Here is a 25,720-nt window from a genome sequence, read left to right on the forward strand (position 1 = left end):
ACCGGGAAGGCTTTGGAGCTAACATTATCTCAGAAAAGGCACAACGCAGTATAGTTTTGAGCACAGCTCAGAAAGACCTGCGGGAGAGCCCTCTTAGACCGGCATCCTTCCTTCTAACTGAGACCAAGGTGTCTGTCTCGGGCAGCACTCTCATGCTTGCTCAGAGCTAGCTCCGTGTTGGAAGGAAGAAAAGAAATGGAGACCTCACAAGCTCACTGAGAGGAGGATGTGCTCTTCGGAAAGCTTCTGTCAAGCAGCAAGAGTCGGGCGGGACTGCCAAGCTTCCGGATGTGCAAATAATTCTCTTTTGAGATGTTCTTTCGACTGGCAACTCCACCAAAGGCTAACTAAAACACTTTAGACACCTCTGAGGAAATCCTTCAGAATCATCCTGGGAGCGTTCAGAGGAAGGCGTCATGGGCAGTGCGTAGGAGAAGACAAGGAAGGCTCTGCAGCTTCCTTCACACTGGCCGTGACAAGGATGCTGTCCGGGGACCGCCCGAGGGAGCTGGGGACTGGCTCCTCAGTAAACTCAGGATCAAATTGCTGCAGGTCACTGGGCCTGCTCACATTTGGGTTAAATGGGGGTGTCATCGTCTTATTAATGAGATCATTGCAGTTAATTAAAGAGAAGAAATGATGACGCTTAATATCCATAAAGTCATCCTTGGCACCCAGCCTCTTGGGCTGGTCCTTCTGCAGGAGGCCATCCAAGAGGTGCCTTGCTGGGTTTATAATATTTGTTTTCAATTGGAGAGGCTTGTTCAGAATACTGTCATACATCTCAGCTGTGTTTTGGTTATAAAATGGAGGCAGGCCATACAACATCTCACAAGACAGCCCGGAGGTACCACCAGTCCACTCTCCTGGTGTACCACTGCTTATGGAGAACCTCAGGAGCAAGATACTCAAGTGTGCCACAAAAAGTGGACGTTGGGCCGTTGTGCTCCATGTTCTCCTTGCAGAGCCCAAAGTCAGTGAGGATGATGTGTCCCTTTGAGCCTAGGAGAATATTATCTGGTTTTAAGTCTCTATAAACAATGTTTAGGGAGTGCAAATAACCCAAGGCACTGACGCCAACCCCTCTCCTTTGCCAAGTCCAATCCCCATGCCAAACCCTCTGACTTGCACTTCTTGAAAGTGGTCAGAAAGGACAGTTTTTGCAAAGGGTCTTCTAGCAAGGCACAAGGTAAAAGAAGCATTCTTTTCTGTCAAAGTTCTACAGAAGAAAGCCATTCTGAAGGAGGAGGAGAAGCATATATCAGAATGTGAAGCACCCTTTCCTGGTAGGCCTTCACTTTTCTTTACAAATTGCTGACAACATCTACTTTGTCCTAGACTGTAATGGTGGAGAGCTGCTCTACCATCTCCAGAGGGAGTTCTGCTTTCTGGAACCATGGGCTCGCTTCTATGCAGCTGAAATAGTCAAATTCATTATAATATATCTTTTCTTGATTCTCCATTGTATCTTATGTCCTATGATATCTATTGGAACTTTAAGACTAAGAAAGGCAAGGATCCAGAGCTTATGAACTTTATGGCTCAGAGAGAATGTAGGAGGAGCACCCAGCCAGTTCTAACATGGTGCGATGAGTTCTGTAGCAGCCGTTCTGCAATGGAACAGGTACTATGACATCAAAGGACTTCTTTTAGGTAACTATGGAGTCACTAAAGAAGTCAGTCTGCAAGAGCAAAGGCTAAACAGAAAAACAAAACAAAACAAAACCAAAAATAAGCAAACGAAAGACTGCAAATGTATATATGTACAGAGGTGAACCAAATCATGTAGTTATGGATATTGTCTGATTCTTTAAGATATATTAAAAATAATTCTTGAAATCGGTGCTAATTATAACACTAGTTTATAGACTTACGTTATCCTAGCTTATAAAGCACATCCAGCTACATTAGGGGAGATAAGAATAAACCCAGTATGAATCAATAGGTAAGGAATTTTGATTTTCAGAGAGATAACCATACCTAGAGGGTTACAGAATGGCTGATTCTTATAGTCTAGAATAGCTCAGTCCACTTTCTTCCTCTATAGAAACAGAGCCAATATTTTACCATTTAGGAATGACCACCATTTATCTCCGACTGAGTCTGGGACTGTTCAGATATCCCACTGAGGTCAAATGTCCTCATCAATCTTTGCCAGAATATACAAAACCATAAGTGTTGATTATCTTTTGTTATCTGTTCATGATGTGTAGTCAGTTTTGAATGATACCAGGTGGGCCATCGATTCCAGATTAACGGCCTTCCACTCACAGGATTTCCTCCCCAGCTTGCTGCCACCTGTCTGGTACCAAAGCTGCTCAACTGTGAAGCTGACAGCTGGTTCTTCAGTGGGGAGGGATGGGAGCAGAAGTCGGGTGAAAATGGTTCATTAGCAACGAGACAGAAAAATCTGCAGGCTCCCTGAGGACATCGTGGGTGATGTGTCTGCCTCCTAATTTACCTGGCAGAGAGTTAATTATGAAAATAACATAGGAATTTCAGTAGTTTTAGGGGTTCTCATGATGTGATACCATCATCCTTCACACACTGACTTATCTTTCAGCTGAGACTTCCATTTTGATAAGAAATCTAGCATAAAGGCTAAAGATAAAGATTCTGATAGCTTGGTTTCACAGGGTGGTCCAAGAAGAAGGAAGCCTGGCTGGCAAGTTGGCTTGTGAGACCCTGGTCACTCACAGACTCTCTGAGGACCCATAGTTCTTCAACTCGAGTCTTCAACAACACATCAAGAGGGCAGAAACTAAAGCCCATGGCAATTTGACCATGCTTTTATACTTTTCTTTTGTTCTTATTTCCTTCCATTTATTGACTGAGAATTACTAATAAGACACTTACTTGAGATATCTTTCAGCTATGGGCTTTGAAGGGATGGATGTGGACAGGGCTTTGTATGTCTAGGTGGGCGATTATATATTATCGATTGGATCAGAGGTTATTGTGCTGTGTGTTCTTTCATGCAGTAATTTAATTGAGTTCAAGAGAGTGTGTGGTGGCTGGAGACACTGAGCTGCCACAGAATTGGGATGTGTATGTCTGGCATGGTGGCAACCTGATTTGGGAATAGATGAGTAGAGAGATTGTTGCCAGGCTCAGAGAGCAGTCATCGGCAGTGTGATATGGGATGGAGCAAAGCGGGTGAGATGCTTTGCTGACTGAGATGAAGTTATCCCACACATGTCATGGGGCACTACAGTGCTGGATCTAGTGTGGGATAAGAGAAGCCTTTTTTTAATACCACAACAATTATTATATATTTTTTAAATTTAATGTGGGTTCCCACACATATTCCAAGACGTATGTATTGAAGCTAGAGGAGAGCTTGCTGGAGTCAGTTCTCTTGGCCTACCGGGTGGGTTCAGAGGATCAGATTCTGGTTGACCATCTTAGTGGCTTGTACTTTTCACATGCACTATCTTGCCAGCTCTTGAAATTAAATCACGGTGCTTTTGTGAATGATCTATAGAAGTGAGATGTCATGAAATTAGGATTTTTGCATGAACTTCACATCTGTTTCACAGCAGTGGTGATTTAATCATTCACACACAGAGATTCTTACAGTAAGTCTATCCTCACAGAGCATTTCCCATCCTCACAGAAAGTGCATTGTCAGTAGTGCCTGAATCATTCACAAGCATAGTTTTTCCTATAGTAAGTCAATTATCACAGAATATTTCCTAAGCAATCTTCAATTTCAGAGATAAATTACATATATCTAATGACTGTTACTGATAGGCTAGTTGGTGCATGTCTCAAATCCCAGCACTCTGGAGGCAGAGACAGGAGCATTGCCCAAAGTTTGAGTCTAGCATGGTGTACACAGTGAATTCTATGCTATCCAGGGCTACTTAGTGAGAGGCTGATTCAAGGAACAAGTAAACAATAACAATAATATCTTATTTTTAAGACACAAATCATAACAGCACTAACAGCATAGTGAAAAAAAGCTTCATACCTGAAAAAAAGAACAATAACGAAAACCCAAAACCAAACAGTAACACTAAAACTGCACTGCGGTTCACCAGACCCTGGCTCTCAGAGCATGTTCTTATGTTAGAAACACACTGATACAAGAATAACCTGAATCAGACCAGCAAAATCCTAAAAATAAATGCTTCTAAAGTTTCTCCAGCCCTTTGTTATCTGGACTCCCTTTTCACATGTGTGCACTGCCTTCTGGGCCTTTTCATTACCTGGTGGCCCCGGGTTCTGCCATTAGTGGCAGCCACTCTAAGTCACACTGGTAGGTCTGCCACTATTAGTTAAGAACTCTATTCAAGTTCACAATACGTAGAATTTCTCTCCTATAATCCTTGGCATCCTCAGTAGTGAAGGTCACAGGGCTGTCTGCAGTAGACACTCAAGCCAAGAATGAATTGGTTGTTGAAACATTTTATTCAGAATACCATGAACTCCCTAAACATCCTTGTTACTGCCATGTGTCATCCTTTTACCACATGTACCTTCTATCTATAAAAAAAAGAGCCTCTTTTCTTTTATCCTTATAAATCCGATATCACAGAATAAAACTGCTTTTCAGACATGACAAACAGATCCCTTCCCTGAGAGAAGCAGGAGGTTGGAATGGGCTTAATAGATTTGGTTCTCTGCAGAGTGCTAGAGTTTGTAAGGGGCTCCCGGACTGGAAATGGTGTTTGCCCCCTGCCCAACACAGGCACACAGCTATGAGCACTTCTGGTGTGAAGGCATAGAAGTCAGGCAGGTACTGGTAATGAGGTAAGGCCCCTGGAAAGAGGGCCAGCGCCCTGGCTACATGCCAGGACAGAGTCGTTTGGCTCCAAGCTTCTGGGAGCCGAGCTTCTGTTATCACTGTCCTCCCCAATTGCTCCTAATGGAACAGAGGGATTTGTTTCACATCATGAAATAGAACCATGTTCCTTGACTGCTCAAAAGAGTAATTTTTAAAAGTGAAGACTAATTGGGCTGATTTGGCTATTATGATTTAGCTTTCTGTAATTCATAAGGATGTAAATTGTGGGAGGAAATGGCTTGAATTAAAATTAATTTTTTAATCCTTTCCTGCAAAATTATCTTTCCTCAAGAACCAGAATATATTTGAAAATGTTCAAATGCAGATGTACCAAAGTATTTATTTTTGTAACTCTATGAGCTACATAAAAAACTTCAATTATTTCAGAAATAACATATTTAAGAAACTCTTCTAATCCTTAAGAACACAAGAAGGGTTTAGAAAATCTTTTAAGACAATTTTACTATCTTTCCTTTCCCAGGACACTGGTCGGACTTATGTCCTAGCTGTAAGAGCTAAGAGGCCTGTGGACAATGCCTTTCTTGGGGATGGGACACAGGGATTTGAATATTGGCAAACTGCCTGGCAGCATCAATGGTTTTATGATCTGCATGGTCATCAGCTTCAGCTTAGAGGCTGATTTGCTAATCAATTTGTCAATGTCTGCAGGAAGATGTCAGCAGCCTTGAAGCAAACATGTAGATTGGTTTTTGCAGATTATCTGCTACCAAGAGGAGGTAATCCTTCTCCTAAAACTGCCTTAAAACATAGTTAAAACAACAGATATTGGGGATTTACTGAATCAAGTCCATTACTCAAGTACACACACACACACACACACACACACACACACACACACACACGCACACACACGCACACACACACACGCACACACCTTCCTCTAAGATAGAGGCATTTCTTACAACATTCATTGTATCAGCAAAACTTGTTAGCATTGTAAGCAGCCTTATAATAAAAAGAAATAAGGCAGCTATAATAGTATGAATCAGTCAGAAACCTAGAAAAATACATGGGAGGGCGAAGAGGGGAAGGAATGGGGGGTAAAACACCTGTGACATGTAAATGAAAGAGATTATGGGAAAGAAAGAATACAAGCTTTCTGAGTATATGAGGGGTGATGGTTGGAGAGAGCAGCTAAGCCGAATAACTCTAAAATCAATAGATGAAAATGCCACCAAGGCTGGACAGTAAAGGTGCATGACTATTACACAAAGTAACCCTGTTTTGAAAACACACACACACACACACACACACACACACACACACACACACACACACACGGAAAATGTCAGAAGGTGTCCTGTCACTTTATGCATTAATTAGGAAGAATAGAAGGAAGATGATATTTGCATTTAACCATATTCATTGCATAGTTTCTCTTTGGCTCTAGTGTTATAAAATGAGCATTGTTTTCTTATATTCATTTCAATTTGAGTAACGTTAAGGGTACCGCCTTCATCCAAGGGCTAGGATTAAAGGTGTGTGCCTCCATCGCTCAGTCCTTGTGACATTGTAGTCTACTGCGTGGCTGCTCTCTCCCACTCTCAGCAGACCCCAGCCACACACACACAACACTGGCAATTCATAAGAGTTAACACCAGTAGTGTCACCTGTTTCCTCCTGTCACAAGCAGTCTTCTAAGATTCAGCTTCTATCTCTCCATCCAACCAACCCATGCACAGGGAAGTCTCCCACACCTCACCACCAGTTTTTTCTACACAACTTATAACTCTGACTTTTTCAGTATTACTTATTTATTTTTCTATGTCTTCTTGTCTACCCACACTGTGCAGAACAAAACCATATAAAACAAAACATCAAAATTCCATCTTGTCACACTTATCCCTTTATGTTTTCTGCTGCTTTTTGTTCAATAGTTACTAATTCTGGGATTCTGACTCAGGATTAGGAGCCAATTCTAACTTTCCTTTCTGCCTCCAGCACTGAGTTCAACCTAGCAATTTTCTCTAACAGGAAGGTGGCAGTTGTCTTCCAATAGCCATTCCTGTCCCTCACTCTCTCATTAACTAGGCTTGTGCTGGAATATAACCTCTTTGTGGCTTTTCCCATCAACACACCTGCAGTGCTAATCTTCGAACACAAATGTTTGAGGATGCCTCTGTCCCCAAAGAGAAAGGATGAAAATCTGTAATTAACTGTTTAAAATATTTCCCCCCACTCCATTATCTGATACTCTCTCTTCCCATGAGTTGCTTTTGTTATTCTGTGGCTTATGGTGGATACATCACTCTCTCTGGAACAAACAGCAATATCTTCTCTCTCTATTACTTGCCACTCAAAATGTATTCTGCAAATTCTCAAAGTAACCTCTGTTTGGGGGGCTGTTATAGATTCAGGCATATAGAATCAGGGCCCATGAGAAAATAACCCATTATCAATTATACACAACCCAGGAACACTCTTTATATTTAAGTTATTTTGTTAAGATTTCAAATGATATCCCCCTTCCAGATTACCCTTCCACAAACCCCATCTCACCTTCTCTTCCTCCATCCCCTTTGTCTCTATTAGGGTGCTCCTCCACTCACTCACCCACTCACTCACTCACTCACTCACTCTCACTCATCCACTCACTCACTCCCACCACGCTTCTCTAGTGTCCCTCTACACTGGAGCATCAAGTGTCCATAGGACCAAGGGCCTCCCCTCCATTTGATGTCAGATAAACCCATCCTCTGCTACATATGTATCTGGATCCATGGGTCACTCCATGTATACTCTTTGGTTGGCAGTTCAGTCTCTGGGAGCTTCGAGTGGTCCAGTGAGTTGATGTTGTTCTTACTATGGGGTTGCAACCCCCTTCAGCTCCTTCAGTTCTTCCATCACGGTGCCCAGGCTCAGTCTGGCGGTTGGCTGTGGATATCTGTATCTGTCTTGCTCAGGTGCTGGTAGAAACTCTTAGGGGACGAGCCACACCAGGATCCTGTCAGCAAGTGATTCTTGACATCAGCATTAGTATCTGGGTTTGTTATCCGCAGATGGGATGGGTTCCTAGGTGGGGCACTCTCTGTTCCATTTTTGTCCCTGTCTTACATTTGGACAAGAACAATTCTGGGTTAAACATTTTGAGATGGGTGGGTAGCCCCATCCCTCAAATGGGGGCCATGCCTATCTACAGGAGGTGGCCTCTACAGGTTCTATCTCCCCTTTGTTGGATATTTTGGCTAAAGTCATCCCAGTTGGGTCCTGGGAGCATCTCACTTTCCTGGCATCTGGGGCTTTCTAGTGGCTACCCCCATTTCCTCATTCCCCACTACTACATGGTTCTATTTGATTTCTTAACCCTCTGTACTTCTCTACAGTCCCTTTCAATACCTGATCCTACCCCTCTTTTTTTCCTCCCCCTCCTTTCTTCCTCCCAGGTCCCTCATTCCCAGAATGACTCTTTAAAGACACCTTGCCCACCTCATAGTGTTTTTAACACTCCTACAAAAACAAATATCACATTATTATAAGCCTCCACCAGGACCCTCATCTTACTTTTCTCTTCTTTTTCCTGTTCGTTATTTTTAACACTATTGTCCAAATAAGAACTGCTTATTGACCCATTCCTCTGGTTATACCAATCAGCTGCTCTCCCTTTCATTTCTGTCTGGCAGCTCTTTGAACACAGGAAGAATATATATCACCCTGGATCAGACAGTGAAACTCCCATGGAGTGAAAATAAGAAAACAGAAAGATTAAAGATTTTAACTAGAATTGGGTGCAATACATTAAAATGTCACCCTTTGCTCCGTTAATATATATTCACATAGTATGATGATTAAAATAAAATAAAGGACCGGGGAGAGAAGTCAGAAGTTAAGATCATGCATTGCATTGTAGAGGGCCTGAGTTAGATCCCAGAACCAATGTTAGGCAGCTCACTGCTATCCATAAATACAGTTCCAGGGGAAATGATAAGTCTGACATCATGGATACTTGCATTTGTATGTACATTTCACAAACACACATTCATACATATAAATAACATTCACATTTTTAAAAAATTAAAAATGTCCCATGTTCAACAGGTGAGAATTCCGTTGATGGTTCAATGCCTACACCTTCTGAGCACATTTTAGCTTTCTGTGGAAGCTTTGAGTCTACAACAAATTAATGGATGGTTATGTTGATCTCAAGAATGACAAATTCAAATGTAATTCTAATAAAACTATCTTGATAACAACACACATGAAAATGTATGTGGAATTTTCTAGAATTCAACTGAAAATAAGCAGATCTTCTGATAATCTGTTCTAGCTACGATTAAACCTTCTCTTCCCCATGATTGCTAACATTTACTTGGCTCATGTTTGACTTCTAACCTGTTAGCTTCTTTTCTTAAATGTGTGCCAATGTTGCAAAATAAATCAAAACCAAAGACTTGAGCCTTCTTATTAGGTGTTTCACAGCATCCAATGAGTCTGTCTCTGAAAGCTGAGTGATGTTATCTCAAACTCTTCTCTGGGCTGTATTCTGATTCCCTCTGAGCCCAGTCTGCCAAGACCATATTTTATGTGACCTACTAGCAGAGTGACTGTCTTCATTACAATCTTAAATGTTCTTTTTCAAACAGAAGGCATCATAGCTCCATGTTTCCAACTTTCATTTGGTTGTTTTGTGAACCAGAATTAATTCGGATTTCTCTGAATTACACTAGACCTTTTGAGTCAAACAATCTATAATATTTATTGAAAACTAATTTAATCTTGTTGAATGTTTTAAGATATCATTGGAAATATGCTAATTGTGTTTAGCAGTAACCTGAAGCAGGGCAGGCAAAGTAAGTGTTGCATTCATCCCTGGTGTGAAGGCAAATAGTAGTGCTGTTCTCAACCACAGCTGCATGACAGTGACTTTTGTTTTGTTTATTATGTTATGAAACAGATCCTCTCTATTATGTGGCTCTTCATGTCCTAGAACCTGCTTTTCCTGAAACCTGTTCGAAAACATGCTAGCATTGAGTGCAAAGCACTCAAAGAGATTCACCTGCCTCAGTTCCAGAGTTCTGGTATTAAAACCCTGCCATCAAACAAACATTCAGTGATTTCTGAATTGAAAATAAAAACACTGACAGACACTTCTGCATTACATGGATGCAAGATATTTCCTGTGGCTCATACATAAAGGGAATACTACTATGTTTACGAGAAATCTGCAGTGAATTCAGTTCTGTGTTCTCTAACACAAAAGTAACAACATCAATGATTTAAGGTCCATAATGAATCATGGCTCTGCATACACACTTAACAGAAGGGAAGGGGCAAATTCTCCAAGTTGTCCTCTAATACTTCCACAGTTATAGTGGCTCCTAACCTCACAGTGAATAAGTAAATGGATAGCTAGAGAGGTAGGTAGGTAGGTGATAGATAGATAGATAGATAGATAGATAGATAGATAGATAGGTAGATAGATAGATAGATAGATAGATAGATAGATAGATATAATTTTGAAAAAGATGATGCGTAAATTCTCTATAACACTCCTGTCTATCACACCCAATAATCAGGCAAAATAAGATATAATATCATAAATCTTGGTGCTTCACAAAGAATTTGTTTCAAAAGTCACCCCATTACAATTTTTGAGAAAGTATATATGCTATTGTTAGGTAGCATTTAATTCCACCTTGATTTATACTTCTTGGATTGATTTAAGGCATGCCTTTGATTTCAGTGGGATTTAGTTACTAGGGTTCATGTAACATATTTCATTTGAGGAGAGTAGTCAGATTACAAAGAATGAAGTGCTGGATACTTTGCTTCTGGCTAAAGTACAACCTCATTCAACACTCGCATATTGTGCTATCTGTAGAGATGCGTTAAGCATCGTGAAACCTACAGAAAATTTGGCAAGTGTATGCATATTCAGGCACATATGAGATAAGACACAATATTTCCCAATCATTCTTTGAAGTTTAGCACTATTAGAAAGGCATAGATATTGGTGTTTCATATACATGGGCATAAATTGAGGTGATATTTTCTTGGATGTATAGACACAGCTTTCAAATTAGGTTAAAAATAGTTCATACCTGAGATATTTGATTATGTTAAGTATACTTCAAATCTTGAGAAAGATGCTGCTGATTATTGATAATTAACTGAAAATCATAAGACTAACTAGTAATTACTTAAACAAATTTGACAATGGCTACAATTAAAAATTCTCAATTGTTCACATATTATCCCCCAAGACAATGCTGTGCATTGTAAGCAAATGAGCTTCCAGTGAAAGCTGTGACATTACCAGCAGAATCTCTGTGTCTTGATCCAGGTTCTAATTAGCAAGGGCAAGTCAGCCCTTCTCTAACAGACTGTTCCTCTCCTTTCGTTGTGCACAGGTCTGTGGAGGGACAGATGCCCAGCTTGTCTTGTTGCTGAGAATTAGTTTACAGTCATGAGCACCATTTCTTGGAAATCCATCGTATTCCTTGGTTTTCGTAAGAAGAGACCTTGCTGTGTATTCATGTTTCTCTTGTTGCTTCCTCCCCAGTATGTGGAGGCAACAAACTCATAAAAGCATTTAGAAGAAAATTGCCTGAAGCATTACATTGTGTTTTACTATTCTGTTTACATTAAGTCAAAATCAGATAGAATCACCTGTGTTATATTAAAAGTTATAAAATTATACATAAGTTAATGAAAAAAGTTATGAAAACATTAAATATTTTGGTAGATTGGTGGTTACAGTGGTACGTGAATTTTTCAAAGCTCATCAAAATGCTAAATTGTTATAAATAAATATAGTTACATATATATATATGTGTGTGTGTGTGTGTGTGTGTGTGTGTGTGTGTGTGTGTGGTGCCTGAATATAAATAAATAAAGAATGAACTGTACTATGAACATTTTTCCAGTATAACAAGTGACATAGATTATAATTAATTCCATGGCCAAACATTGAGATTATCTTATTGGATCTGTATTTGCATCAATTTTTAAAAGATTTTGAATAATATTCTGGACAGTTGGACCTATACTCAAGCTTTATTCTTCTCCTTTCCTGGTACCAAAGTCCATCAGTTGAAGTTCTCCTCTGAGGCATTGAGACATGGGTGTAGTTCTGAAGAAGAACACCCATCCATGGCTTGGACTTATCCTCTGCTTACAGCCTCTCTACCTAGGCCTGAGGACAAGGGGAAGGGACAAAAAGGGGCCTCAGTGTGAGAAGGGCTGGCTTTTCCTTGATATTTAGAACCTAAACGCATTGACTCTGCTTTTGATGCAACTCTCACTGGAAGCTCGTTTGCTTATCCTTCCTGACATTGTCTTGTGGGCTGATATCAAAGTAGTGGAGAAATTGTAATTATTATGGCACACATTGCCAAATTTGTTTAGGTAATTACTATGTTGCATTATGATTATTCTGTTAATTATCAATCAGCATCAGTGTCTTCCTCTAGATACCTATAATAAGTACACATTGTATGTAGTCATCCATCTGAAGTATGATTAACATTAATCAACTTGCTCAGATTTGAACTATTTTGAACATAATTTGAAGGTTGTACCTATATATCCGTGAAATGATCACCTCGATCTATACTCCATAAAAATTTTTCTCTAATTATTTGTAATTATTTTCTGTGTATCATCACTAGGTAACTGAGAATCTGCTGTATTATAGATTACTTTGAATGTACTGGCTTTTAAAATAATTGAGTCCAATTATATATAATTAAGCTTTATTGCCTGAATCCCAGCACAAAGATTTTGCAATATAAAAATGTGTATTTACAGTTAATTTCTCATTACTTACAAATGGTATTACATAAAGCAGTTGTTTACTAATATGCAAATTACAGTATACAGTTGGTAAAGTTGCACGCTTAGTCCTACGTGTGTATGATTTTACAACTTTTAAAGTATAAGTTTCATGCACTAAACTGGAAATAATTAAAGAATTTTAAAAATAATTTGGACTTTCATTACCAAATGTTGCCTAAATAATACCCCTTATAAGCTGAGATATAAGAACCAACATAATCTCATGCCATGGGACATTTTCTGTGATTTGAAAACAGATACGCAGTAGGAAGCACCAGTAATGACACAAGGAAGCTAGCATACTGAAATTGATAGACACTACAGGGTTCTTAACAAAAAGATATAGCACCCGTCTAGTGTATTCCAGCTATTTACATAAAAACGCATATTAGATCTTTCGCCAGTTACAGGACTTCAAGAGCACAAGTGAAAACTAAAGAAGATCCTAGTGCCAAATGGACCAGAATCCTGCAAGCAAGGGAAGAGTAGACTCTATAGTCTGGAGAACCACTGCTGGCTGTCCAGTGCTTCTTTAGAACTGCAGCATGGAATAAGGACAATGGTGTAAGATTGTATCTTGTAAGTTAAGAAGAAGCCAAACACACGCACTGATTGCTGACAAACCTCTGGAGGCTTCTGGCATTGGTGAGTGTCCGGATCAAAAGGAAACATTCCAGAGTTATGACCCAGAACCTGGATTCCCAATACTGTGTTTATGACTTAGAAATTTAAGCATGCCTCAACCTGCTACTATATAAAAAGAATCAAAAGGATGTGTGTAACAATGACAAAATAGTTAATACAAAGATGGATCAACGAATGTATTTTGCTCTAAAAGGCTTTTATCTGAACTTTACTAACATAATAAGGAAAGAAATATCTAGAGAGTTGATGAATGATCAAGTTCTATAACAAAAGTTATTATACCTTCAACATCAACTCAGTAGTTTAGGATGGGAAAATGTAATAAATGGATGGATTAGCAAATCATTTTTGGGTTTAAAATCAAACCCAATGCTGCCAGTTTGTGAAATTGAGAACAACTCAATGCCAAGTGAGACTGGAGACGAAGATTCCAAATAGCAAGAATGGAGAGAAATGAGTTCACGCACTGGCCAAGTCCTCTCTGGAGAAACACGGACTGCTGAAGGGTATACTCAGAGCAATATCAATGCTCAAAGAGATGATGAATGCATGTTTTTTCTCTGCTGTTACTTGACTGTGCGGAAGATAATTGTGTTCTTTACTTCCTTTTCTTGTGGTATTTTAACAATTTTTAATATACAAGATGAGAGTTAATTATTGTCAGTTATACTGTATCTAGGCTCAGACTTCAGTTACAAAAAACAAAGCCTTTTAAGGACTTACAATATTTGGGATTTCCGTGTTTATCAGACTAAAACAAATACAATATAGCTTGTAAGAATTTCTCAAACACCCCTAATAAAGAGAGCTTCTTCCTTTTTGCACCTGTTCATCTATTTTTGAGATCCTTACCTGTGGAAATACTAGTCTTGCACCTACCCTGAGAAAAGAAATTGTCATGTTGGTTCTGTTTCTTCTAATTTAATGTAAGATACTCAGTAACCATTTAGCGATGAGCCATTTGGAAACTGTAGAAGAATAAAGGAAATATGTAATTCAAATGGAGTAAGAAGTTAGGATTTATGGTTGCTTCTAAAGGAAACAGAAGACATTGCCTGCAGAGAAAGAGTGGCTTCGCCATTCTCTGTTACACTGACAGTAAATTAGCTTTTCATTTGAATGTTACTTTTCTTTCAGAAGACTTTGATGCGTTTTAAGTTGATGCAGCCGTGCATGTTATTAAAGCCAGGAATCATAAATTATTCCTTAAATCATTGAGTCTTGGGAAAACAGAGAGCCAGTGAATGACATTCCACTCGCATATTGATTTGGTTTCTGTGAAGCCTACACTGGTTCTGGCCTGGTTGGCTCCATCAGGTCTAAATGCTTTCTAATTTGTTTGAAAATTGCGTGAAAATATCCCCATGGCCCTCTTGTAAAATATGACAGCCTGACATTTTCTTTAATTACAAGACCCGATCTGTTTAATAGCATAAAATTGGCCTCCAATTTGACAGGCCTCCCCTTTAAAATCAATGGTTAGACTCTAGGGCACCAGCTTGGTCATCAAGATCAATACCAGAAAAAATATAGCTTGTCAAGACCCCTCAGCCTTTTATTGATTCAAATGGGGAGCTGCTCACAGACTGAATAATGGTGTCAGTGCTCGGATCCAACAAACACAAGCTTCCTGTTTGAGTTTCTGTTTGGAGGATAAATCAGTGATAGATAACACAATCAGGAAATATATATATATATATATATATATATATATATATATATACATACATAATACATATATAATTTTGAGCATAACTAGTACTCACTCTTACCTCCAACTCCATGGCACCTCCAACACATGCTCCCCAATATATTCCATTCATGTTCTATGCTTTAAAAATAATTTTCATTATGTAAAAATGATATGCAAGGTATCAATTGTGTGCTTCTAAAAGAAAGAACAGCCCAAAGCACTGCATATCTGTATATTTCTCTGGAAAGTTCTCTCATTGGTATTCAACAAAAGAATTCACTGAAAAAATGAAGAAAAAATTACCTGGAAATATTTTGTCTAGTTTAGTGCTCAGGAAGCACACTGTTGTCCTGGTGATTTCACTGCCTTTCACACTGTTGTCCTGGTGATTGATTTCACTGCTTTTCACACTCAGTTCTTTGGAGAACTGGGCAGTTGTCTCAGCACACTTGTCTAACTAAGGAAAGAAGTACCCACCTGTCAGTCACCAGTACGCCATGCTCTATGTCATTAGGGTTTGAGATGAGAATCGTGGTGGCCACATTTTTTACTTGTATGAATATTAACAAGTAGGAATGCAGGTTGGGAAATTGAAGCTTGTACCGCAAAGTGCATCTATCTATAAAAATGATAGAAATTAAAAATGAAAACTTCCTATTCTTTGAAAACCTTACACACTGAGTGCTGACCATCCCTTTTCAAAGCACGTACAGTGATCAGTAATGGCATAGCTATTTTGTCACAATTAATTTTATGAGCAGAGAAGGAGAATTTTATGTCTTGAGGAGAATATATTTCAACAATCCATGTCCTGTGAAAATTTGAAAACAATTAGCAATAACTTGTGAATTCATTACTCTGGTGACTATTCCTACGAGTGTCTAGTTATCAGCTGTGATGTTAGACACTTCTTTACCTGCTTTACATATTCATGTGTTTATAATTCTTCTGTATCTATGTACATTATTTGATCTGTGGCTATATTTGTTTTATGAATGCACAATTAGCCAAAATGCATAATTCTATAAAAAAGAAATGAATCTAGTCATTATAAGATAATTTATATGTTAATTTTTCCACCTAAAGTGTACAGAAACCTTAATGTACTACCTCAGCCACTTAAATGACATTTTCCTACTGTGATACAAAGCTGGATACACTTTGACTGTCTTGGAAACCAAAGGTAACTCTTTTCTCTTATTACTTGTACCATGGGCTCCTAAACCAATCTTTGAATAGAATTTCAACATTTCAAGGGAGTACACAAAATTTTGAATTTCTTAAATACATCATTGTTTTTCTACAGATAACTGTCGAACCATATATGCCACTCAGAGAGAGCAGAATTGGAAAGCGTCCTCTACTCACTGAAGAAAGTGAAGGGGCAAAAGCCACTCACAGTGCCATTGAGTCTTTAGGTTGTCATTTTGCAAGACAAGAAGCAGTTTTACCCCTTATCTTGCAGACTAGATATAACAGACTGAAATATGGAACATTTTTTAATACAACATATCAATAAAAAGATCCAGAATTCCCTTCCTTATTATCATAAATTTGAGGCACCAATAACCCAGAAACTTTTCTAACTCTCAAAATCCTTACTTTTTATTCAATTAAAACTTTACAGACCACCAATTTTCCTTGCTAGTTAGACTGTGACATATGTTATTGAGCAGTTTTTGGTTAAGAAAAATGTTAGGAATAGAAAATATTTTTCCAATCTTTTTAGTTTTACAGACAGGTTGATTTGTGTATTTACTTCAACAAAGAATTCAGTGAAAAAGCCTGGCTGAGGCTTTTGTAGTGGTTGCCAGGGATTGTTTTGCTACTGAGATGAGGCAACAGTTCGCTTCTGAAGTTATATTTTCGTTGCTTTAAAGTTTAGTAGATTATCTGAGTCAGACCTATTAAAGAAGTCCATTAACATTAGGGTTCATTGAGTAGGAAAAGAAAAGTCAGATAGCACAATTACTTTAGCTTAGATCCTTGGGCTGAGAGAACTATTAACAGCTACTGATCAGAAATTCGTTTTTTTCTCTTGGCCAACAATTCCACTTGGTTAAGTAGAATGTGACCAAAAGCATTAGTTTCAAGCGACCTTCATTTTTTTGTCTCTTTGAAATAAGGAGTTTTATACTAAACAAGTTAGTGATTACCCTACATTCCCAAAGACACAATTGAATGACACACAAGTTTCTTAAAATAAAAAGGATTAAAATCCTTAAAGTCTAAACCGAATCAAGCTAATTTTTTTAATGGCTAAAATTCCACAAATTATGGGGAAAACCTTTTTAAAATTACTTAGAATAACATTGATTTTTTTCAGTGTAGTTACATTTGAAAAACACAAAAACTAGAATATCACACCTTCCAGATTACTTTACATAGTAGAGTAGTAGTAACAACTATTTTTGTAAGCATGTCAATTCTGTTGTAATTGTGACAATTTTTTCTGAGTATAATATTTACAAAAAGATTCACCCATTTATAATGAAATAGCTCAAAATTCAAAGTATAACTGTATGTCACTATGACTAGCAACTATGCCCACATTTATAAATGAGGTCAGATGAAACACCATGGCAGACAAGCTGTGTTTGAGGCTATCAACCCAAAGGACACCAAAGTCTCTATCATATAGGCATTTCCCAAAGATTTCTGATTCCCAGAGACATCTTTATAAATCCATAGAGCTGCACAAATATGACCTCTCTCCATACATTAAGGACGTTCTGTTTTATAAATTCACAAGGTTTGGTAAAGATGTTTTCCCAATTTGTTGGTTGCCATTTTGTCCAATAGAGGGCTCATATTCAATATATACAAAGGACTCAAGAAGTATCACTCCATAGAATCAAATACCCTATTAAATATGGGTTACAGAGCTGAAGAAAAAAATCTCAACTGAGGAATATTGAATGGATGAGAAGCACCTAGAGAAATGTTCAACATTCTTAGTCGTCAGGGAAATGCAAATCAAAACAACCCTGAGATTTCACCTCACATCAGTCAGATGGCTAAGATAAAAAACAAAAACAAAAACAAAAAAACCTCAGATGACAACAGATGCTGGCGAGGATGTGGAGAAAGAGGAACACTCCTCCATTGTTGGTATGCAAGCTGGTACAACCACTCTGGAAATCAGTCTAGAGGTTCCTCAGAAAATTGGACATAGTACTACCTGAGGACCCAGCTATACTTCTCCTAAGCATATACCCAAAGGATGCTCCAACATACAGCAAAGACACATGCTTCACTATGTTAATAGCAGCCTTATTTATAATAACCAAAAGCTGGAAAGAATCCAGATATCCCTCAACAAAGGAATAGATACAGAAAATGTGGTACTTTTACCCAATGGAGTACTACTCAGCTATTAAAAACAATGAATTCATAAATTCATAGACAAATAGATGGAATTAAAAAATATCATCCTGAGTGAGGTACCCATTCACAAACTTCACACACACACACACACACACACACACACACACACACACACACACACACACACACAGTATGTATTCACTGATAAGCAGATACTTATCCAAAAGCTCAGATTATGCAAGATACAATCCATAGAACACTTGAAGCTCAAGATGAACGATGACCAATGTGCAGATGCTTTAGCCCTTCTTAGAAAGGGGAACAAAAATATTCATTGGAGATATGGAGACAAAGTTTGGAGCACAGACTAAAGAAAAGGCCATCCAGAGACTGCCCTGCCCAGGGATCCACCCATATACATACAGCCACCAGAACCAGATAATACTGCTAATGTCAAGAAGTACATGCTGACAGGAGCCTGATCTAGCTGTCTCCCTAGAGGCTCTGATAAATAAAGAGGTAGGTGCTTACAACTAACCATTGAACTGAGAATGAGAAACTCCTCCCCAGTGGAGGAGTTAGAGACAGGTTGAAGGAGCTGAAGGGGCTTGCAACCCCATAAGAACAACAATAGTGACCAACCAGAGCTCCCAGGGACTCAACCACCATCCAAAGAGTACCCATAGACAAATCTGTGGCTCCAGCTGCATATGTAGCAGAGGATGGCCTTGTTGGGCACTAATGGGAAGAGAAGCTCTTGATCTTGCCAAGGCTAGATCCCCCAGAAGAATGTCAGGGCAGGGAGGCAGGAAGGAGTGGATGGGTGGGTGGGGAATACCCCATGGAAGCAGGGGATGCGATAGGGGGTTTATGTACTGGAAACCAGGAAATAGGATAATGTTTGAAATGTAAATTAAAAAATAGTGAAAATATTCTTTAAGAAAAAAAATAAATTCACAAGGTAATCAAGGTTTGAGCAATCTATATTCTGGGGTCAAATTTACAAACAAAGTCAAGAACAAAAGCATCTCCCTGAAGTCTGCCTTCAGTCCAATGAAGCTAGAATAAATGTATAATAGGAGTATAATACCTTTTTAAAGGAAAATGCTGAAATACATGGCAGAATATGCATCAGCAAGTAAGGTTGCTCACCACATAGTCCATGAAACCTGATTGTCATCCTAGAACACAATTTCTTTCTTTCTTTTTTTTTTTTTTTTTATTAACTTGAGTATTTCTTATGTACATTTGAGTGTTATTCCCTTTCCGGTTTCGGGCAAACATCCCTTCCTCCCCCTTCCTTATGGGTGTTCCCCTCCCCACCCTCCCCCATTGCCGCCTCCCCCGACAGTCTAGTTCACTGGGGGTTCAGTCTTAGCAGGACCCAGGGCTTCCCCTTCCACTGGTGCTCTTACTAGGATATTCATTGCTACCTATGAGGTCAGAGTCCAGGGTCAGTCCATGTATAGTCTTTAGGTAGTGGCTTAGTCCCTGGAAGCTCTGGTTGCTTGGCATTGTTGTACATATGGGGTCTCAAGCCCTTCAAGCTCTTCCAGTTCTTTCTCTGATTCCTTCAACGGGGTCCCGTTCTCAGTTCAGTGGTTTGCTGCTGGCATTAAGCCTCTGTATTTGCTGTATTCTGGCTGTGTCTCTCAGGATCGATCTACATCCGGCTCCTGTCGGTCTGCACTTCTTTGCTTCATCCATCTTGTCTAATTGGGTGGCTGTATATGTATGGGCCACATGTGGGGCAGGCTCTGAATGGGTGTTCCTTCAGTCTCTGTTTTAATCTTTGCCTCTCTATTCCCTGCCAAGGGTATTCTTGTTCCCCTTTAAAGAAGGGTGAAGCATTCACATTTGATCCTCCGTCTTGAGTTTCATTTGTTCTAGGCATCTAGGGTAATTCAAGCATTTGGGCTAATAGCCACTTATCAATGAGTGCATACCATGTATGTCTTTCTGTGATTGGGTTAGCTCACTCAGGATGATATTTTCCAGTTCCAACCATTTGCCTACGAATTTCATAAAGTCATTGTTTTTGATAGCTGAGTAATATTCCATTGTGTAGATGTACCACATTTTCTGTATCCATTCCTCTGTTTAAGGGCATCTGGGTTCTTTCCAGCTTCTGGCTATTATAAATAAGGCTGCGATGAACATAGTGGAGCACGTGTCTTTTTTATATGTTGGGGCATCTTTTGGGTATATGCCCAAGAGAGGTATAGCTGGATCCTCAGGCAGTTCAATGTCCAATTTTCTGAGGAACCTCCAGACTGATTTCCAGAATGGTTGTACCAGTCTGCAACCCCACCAACAATGGAGGAGTGTTCCTCTTTCTCCACATCCTCGCCAGCATTTGCTGTCACCTGAGTTTTTGATCTTAGCCATTCTCACTGGTGTGAGGTGAAATCTCAGGGTTGTTTTGATTTGCATTTCCCTGATGACTAAAGATGTTGAACATTTCTTTAGGTGTTTCTCAGCCATTCGGCATTCCTCAGCTGTGAATTCTTTGTTTAGCTCTGAACCCCATTTTTTAATAGGGTTATTTGTCTCCCTGCGGTCTAACTTCTTGAGTTCTTTGTATATTTTGGATATAAGGCCTCTATCTGTTGTAGGATTGGTAAAGATCTTTTCCCAATCTGTTGGTTGCCGTTTGTCCTAACCACAGTGTCCTTTGCCTTACAGAAGCTTTGTAGTTTTATGAGATCCCATTTGTCGATTCTTGATCTTAGAGCATAAGCCATTGGTGTTTTGTTCAGGAAATTTTTCCAGTGCCCATGTGTTCCAGATGCTTCCCTAGTTTTCTTCTATTAGTTTGAGTGTGTCTGGTTTGATGTGGAGGTCCTTGATCCACTTGGACTTAAGCTTTGTACAGGGTGATAAGCATGGATCGATCTGCATTCTTCTACATGTTGACCTCCAGTTGAACCAGCACCATTTGCTGAAAATGCTATCTTTTTTTTCCATTGGATGGTTTTGGCTCCTTTGTCAAAAATCAAGTGCCCATAGGTGTGTGGGTTCATTTCTGGGTCTTCAATTCTATTCCATTGGTCTATCTGTCTGTCTCTGTACCAATACCATGCAGTTTTTATCACTATTGCTCTGTAATACTGCTTGAGTTCAGGATAGTGATTCCCCCAGAAGTCCTTTTATTGTTGAGGATAGTTTTAGCTATCCTGGGTTTTTTGTTATTCCAGATGAATTTGCAAATTGTTCTGTCTAACTCTTTGAAGAATTGGATTGGTATTTTGACGGGGATTGCATTGAATCTGTAGATCGCTTTTTGGTAAAATGGCCATTTTTACTATATTAATCCTGCCAATCCATGAGCATGGGAGATCTTTCCATCTTCTGAGGTCTTCTTCAATTTCTTTCTTCAGAGTCTTGAAGTTCTTGTTGTACAAATCTTTTACTTGCTTGGTTAAAGTCACACCGAGGTACTTTATATTATTTGGGTCTATTATGAAGGGTGTCGTTTCCCTAATTTCTTTCTCGGCTTGTTTCTCTTTTTGTGTAGAGGAAGGCTACTGATTTATTTGAGTTAATTTTATACCCAGCCACTTTGCTGAAGTTGTTTATCAGCTTTAGTAGTTCTCTGGTGGAACTTTTGGGATCACTTAAATGTACTATCATATCATCTGCAAATAGTGATATTTTGACTTCTTCTTTTCCGATCTGTATCCCCTTGACCTCCTTTTGTTGTCTGATTGCTCTGGCTAGAACTTCAAGAACTATATTGAATAAGTAGGGAGAGAACACAATTTCAAGTAGAAAAGAAGTGACTCAGAAAATTGTCCCCTGACTTTTACGTTACAGCAGTACCTTGAACACACACACACGCACGCACGCACGCACGCACGCACACACATACACACGTGTGCACATGCGCGCACACATATACACACACATCACATACATGTACACACATGCACACTCATGTATACCCACGCACAGAAAAGCATTCATAAAGACGCACTAATGAAATTGTCAATAGTAATTAGTAACAATTGCATTAATAATACAAGTGCATAGTATGTAGCTATATGAGTATGTGGGCATCCTCTGAGCGGTGCCTCTGTGCTGATCCAGTGTGCACATGCCACACGCACAGATTTAGGTGAAGAAACTGGTGACAGCGTATCTAGCCTATTACGTCTGTCTATTTTCCCTGCACAAGGTTCTTTTTGAGCCATCAGTAACTGAGTTGGTACCACCAAGCAACTGTGACTTTAGCTCAATAAAGATCTTGTAACTCCCTCAGCTAAGAGGGTATCAGTGAAGACAAACGTATCATTTTGAAACTGCCATTTCATCATGACTTAGTCTCTGTCAGATCACTCCCCTAGAGTTCAACTGACAACATCTTTCCTTGCTTTTCCTCACGTAGCTTAGAATTTGGGAGAGCTTGGCATGAGGTATTAAACATTCAGGTTTTCATTTTTAATGCTGTAATTTTGCAGTAATTTAGACTTTTGAAGCTGTAAGGTTTTGTTTTCTCAGTATTTTAACATCTGGAGTTATGTCCTCCAAGGTTGCATCTTTTGGGGGATATGTCTATTATTGAGGCAAAGGAGAAAGCCGTCTTCCCAAAGTAACACAGTGATGCTCTCTCAGCAAGGCTATGACAAACAGCAACAACGAATCCTTCTGCTTTCATTGAATAGCAGGGAATTTCATTTGAAGTGTCAGCATTATATTAACTCCAAAGAAAGGTTGAGGTAGCAGAACATTCAGTGGGTCGAGGTGACGACCTGAGTTAAATCCCCAGACTAAAGTTGGAAGAGGAAACCTGACTCTCAAAAGTTGTCCTCTGAGTTCACTGCATACTACGGTGAATGCACATGTGTGTGTATGTGTGTCTGAGCATGCGTCACACACACAGGCCTTCCATGCACACTGCATGCCAAAGACTAAGGAAAACCTCCCATCATGGACTGAAACCTGCATCAAACCATATTGCTGAATTATTTTACAAACAAGCTTCAATAGTATAAATATATGTATATATAATATATATATAATATGTGTGTATGTATGTATTTTATATACTACATTACACATATACTAATATATTTTATACATATATTTATGTACTATATATACATGAATGTATATTTATTTATTTGTGTGTGTGTGTGTGTGTGTGTATGTGTGTGTAGTGAGAGAAAGGGAATTGGTGAGTGCTCTTGGGGTTCTGAGGATTTCTCTGGATGGGCTTATGGTTGGAAGACACATTCAGGGTTTCCATTTTTAATAATGTAATTGTGAAAAAAATCAGACTTTTGGAAATGTAGACACGGATCAGAATAGTGTTCTTGCACTGTGAATAGAGGCCAAGGTTATTGCTGAGGGGTTTACAGAGAGAAGAGAGTGAGAACATGCACCTCGGACCTTGCTTCCTCGAGGGTTCTGAAGACTGAGATGGAAACAGAAACTGTTAGGGTCCTGCATGGAGGAGGGTAAGACACATCAAGGACAAATATCCATTAGCTTGAAGCTGTTTTATGTGACAGTGTCCAACATATTGGAAAGATGGAGACATGAGATGTTCTGTGGGGATAGGCATTTATATGCAAGAACTGAGGGCCAAGTAGACAGCTTAGCTCTGCTAGAGGGGATAAATGGAGTCAGCACGTGCATGCACATTGGTGTGTTGATTATAAACTACGCTGCTGTAAAGGGTGGTGGCATAGCCCACAGAACTAACGGAGTAAGGTGGAGATGTGCCAGTGTGATTGGGCGGTTGCTATCGTCACACCCTGCACATCGTATCTGCAGATTCCGATGCCATCAGCAAGCATAACGTGGCTCACAGCCAGAATAAGAATCCTGAGCAGCAAGGAGTGCCTCTCAAGCATTCTGAGCGTCCCAGCTTGCATCATTGAGATTTTCTAACTGAAGGCAGAAAGGAGCCAGCTGGTACTCACTGCTACACTCTGAACTTTGAGGAGGGTCGGGACAACTTATCTACGTGTTCCTTATGCTTTAATGCACGTGTCACGTCCTTTCTTTGGCAGGTCACAGGCTAGATATAATTATGTTGTTCTTTAATAATCTGCCCTAATTTGCATTAAATTACTTTGATGATAAAAGTATCTCAAATTTGTAATACTAATTAATAATTGTACAGTGACTGCTTCAAGTCATATGTTCAGTTTCAAAGTTTATCATTTTATATTGTAATGCTCTGTGTTCAGAACGCTTTCTAAGACAGAATTAAAAAGGTCTAGTGCTTTAGACACTGATGAAGGCACCAGCCTATTTCAACAAAGATACAAGATATTACATGTATTATTAGCATTTAAGAATTAAGTGTCATTTAATATTAGGAAGGCATGTTGCAAAAACATGTATTTAAATATTGTATGAAAAGAAAGTATTTTTGTGTCAATGAAAAAAATTAACTCATCACTAAAAACAATGGACTTGTTATTTATATAATTTTATGTTTTATTTTTTAGGAGCTACAAAATTTTGTGCTAAAATTTCCTGCACATTGAATCAAATGGTGTATTGTACAGCTTATTCTCAATGGTAACTGGATATTCCCTAAGCTACATTACAGTAAATACTAAGCAAAAGATAGTCACATGAATTGTGATAGTATTTTAATGGATATTTAGTCTCTGCTTCACCTAAATATCTTCATATTTTTAAAACTACAGTATAGCATATTGAATTTTCCACTTAATTGTGTAAACCCCAACAACGTATCTATCTGTCTATCTACTTTATTCTATCAGCTGTTGATATTCCTCCTTCTGTCCTTTCATTATCCTCCCTTTCTCCCTCCCCCATTCTTCTTTTAGGATGTGCCTCTCAAATACAGAATTATTGATGGTAGCTGCTCACATGTCTTTCACATACTACAATTACACTGCTCAGGTATTGGCAGCATGTTCTCAGAGTTACTAAAGTTACTAATTTTGGAAACATTCCACTTTGAACTGAAAGTGTTTCTTCTTTTATAATCTGATCTCTATTAAATTTAAAGTCCTCATTTACTGTCTCAATTTGGAGACTGTTATCATATACTTTCAACATTTACCCATATTTTCTTGTTCTTTTCGAATATGTTTACTGTTAACTTAAAGTATTTTGCTTTTAAAATTGAAAATCAGTGTCTGGACACTCTCTTTTCCGCATCTCCTTTCTGTGCATGCTGTACATATTTGTGAATATTGTAGTATTGTTACTCATGGAACCTGGACCTTGAACTAACTTGTCATGATAATTTTCAACCCATGTTTCTCCATTCATAACCACCAAATTCACCATTGTTACTTGTAAGTGTGTGGGAAGGTCCCATTTTTATATTTCTTGTGTTGCTTATATGTTTAATATTTCCCTGAAATAAGTCTTACAATTGTTTCCCCCGCAGCACACCACCATTGCTTTATCCATTGCTGTTATTGGGGGCATGTGTGGGTCAGCATAATTTTCTCTCAATCAGCAATTACACAGAAATCTGC

General features: G+C 38.9%; 2 protein-coding genes across 2 annotated transcripts in view; both read right to left on the bottom strand.

Annotated features, from left to right (window-relative positions):
- The window catches only part of Cntn5 (contactin 5), a 1,166,275-nt gene that overhangs the window by 914,829 nt on the left and 225,726 nt on the right, over nucleotides 1-25,720 (bottom strand). The window lies entirely within an intron of this gene.
- LOC116907208 (serine/threonine-protein kinase Sgk1-like) lies at nucleotides 415-24,127 on the bottom strand. Its single transcript, XM_032910177.1, is given in 6 exon segments — nucleotides 415-832; nucleotides 834-1,133; nucleotides 4,212-4,273; nucleotides 4,746-4,867; nucleotides 15,225-15,374; nucleotides 23,956-24,127. Coding segments are annotated over 6 exon segments (1,224 nt in total).

Source organism: Rattus rattus, chromosome 8 (assembly GCF_011064425.1).
Source record: "Rattus rattus isolate New Zealand chromosome 8, Rrattus_CSIRO_v1, whole genome shotgun sequence".
Lineage (NCBI taxonomy): Eukaryota > Metazoa > Chordata > Mammalia > Rodentia > Muridae > Rattus > Rattus rattus.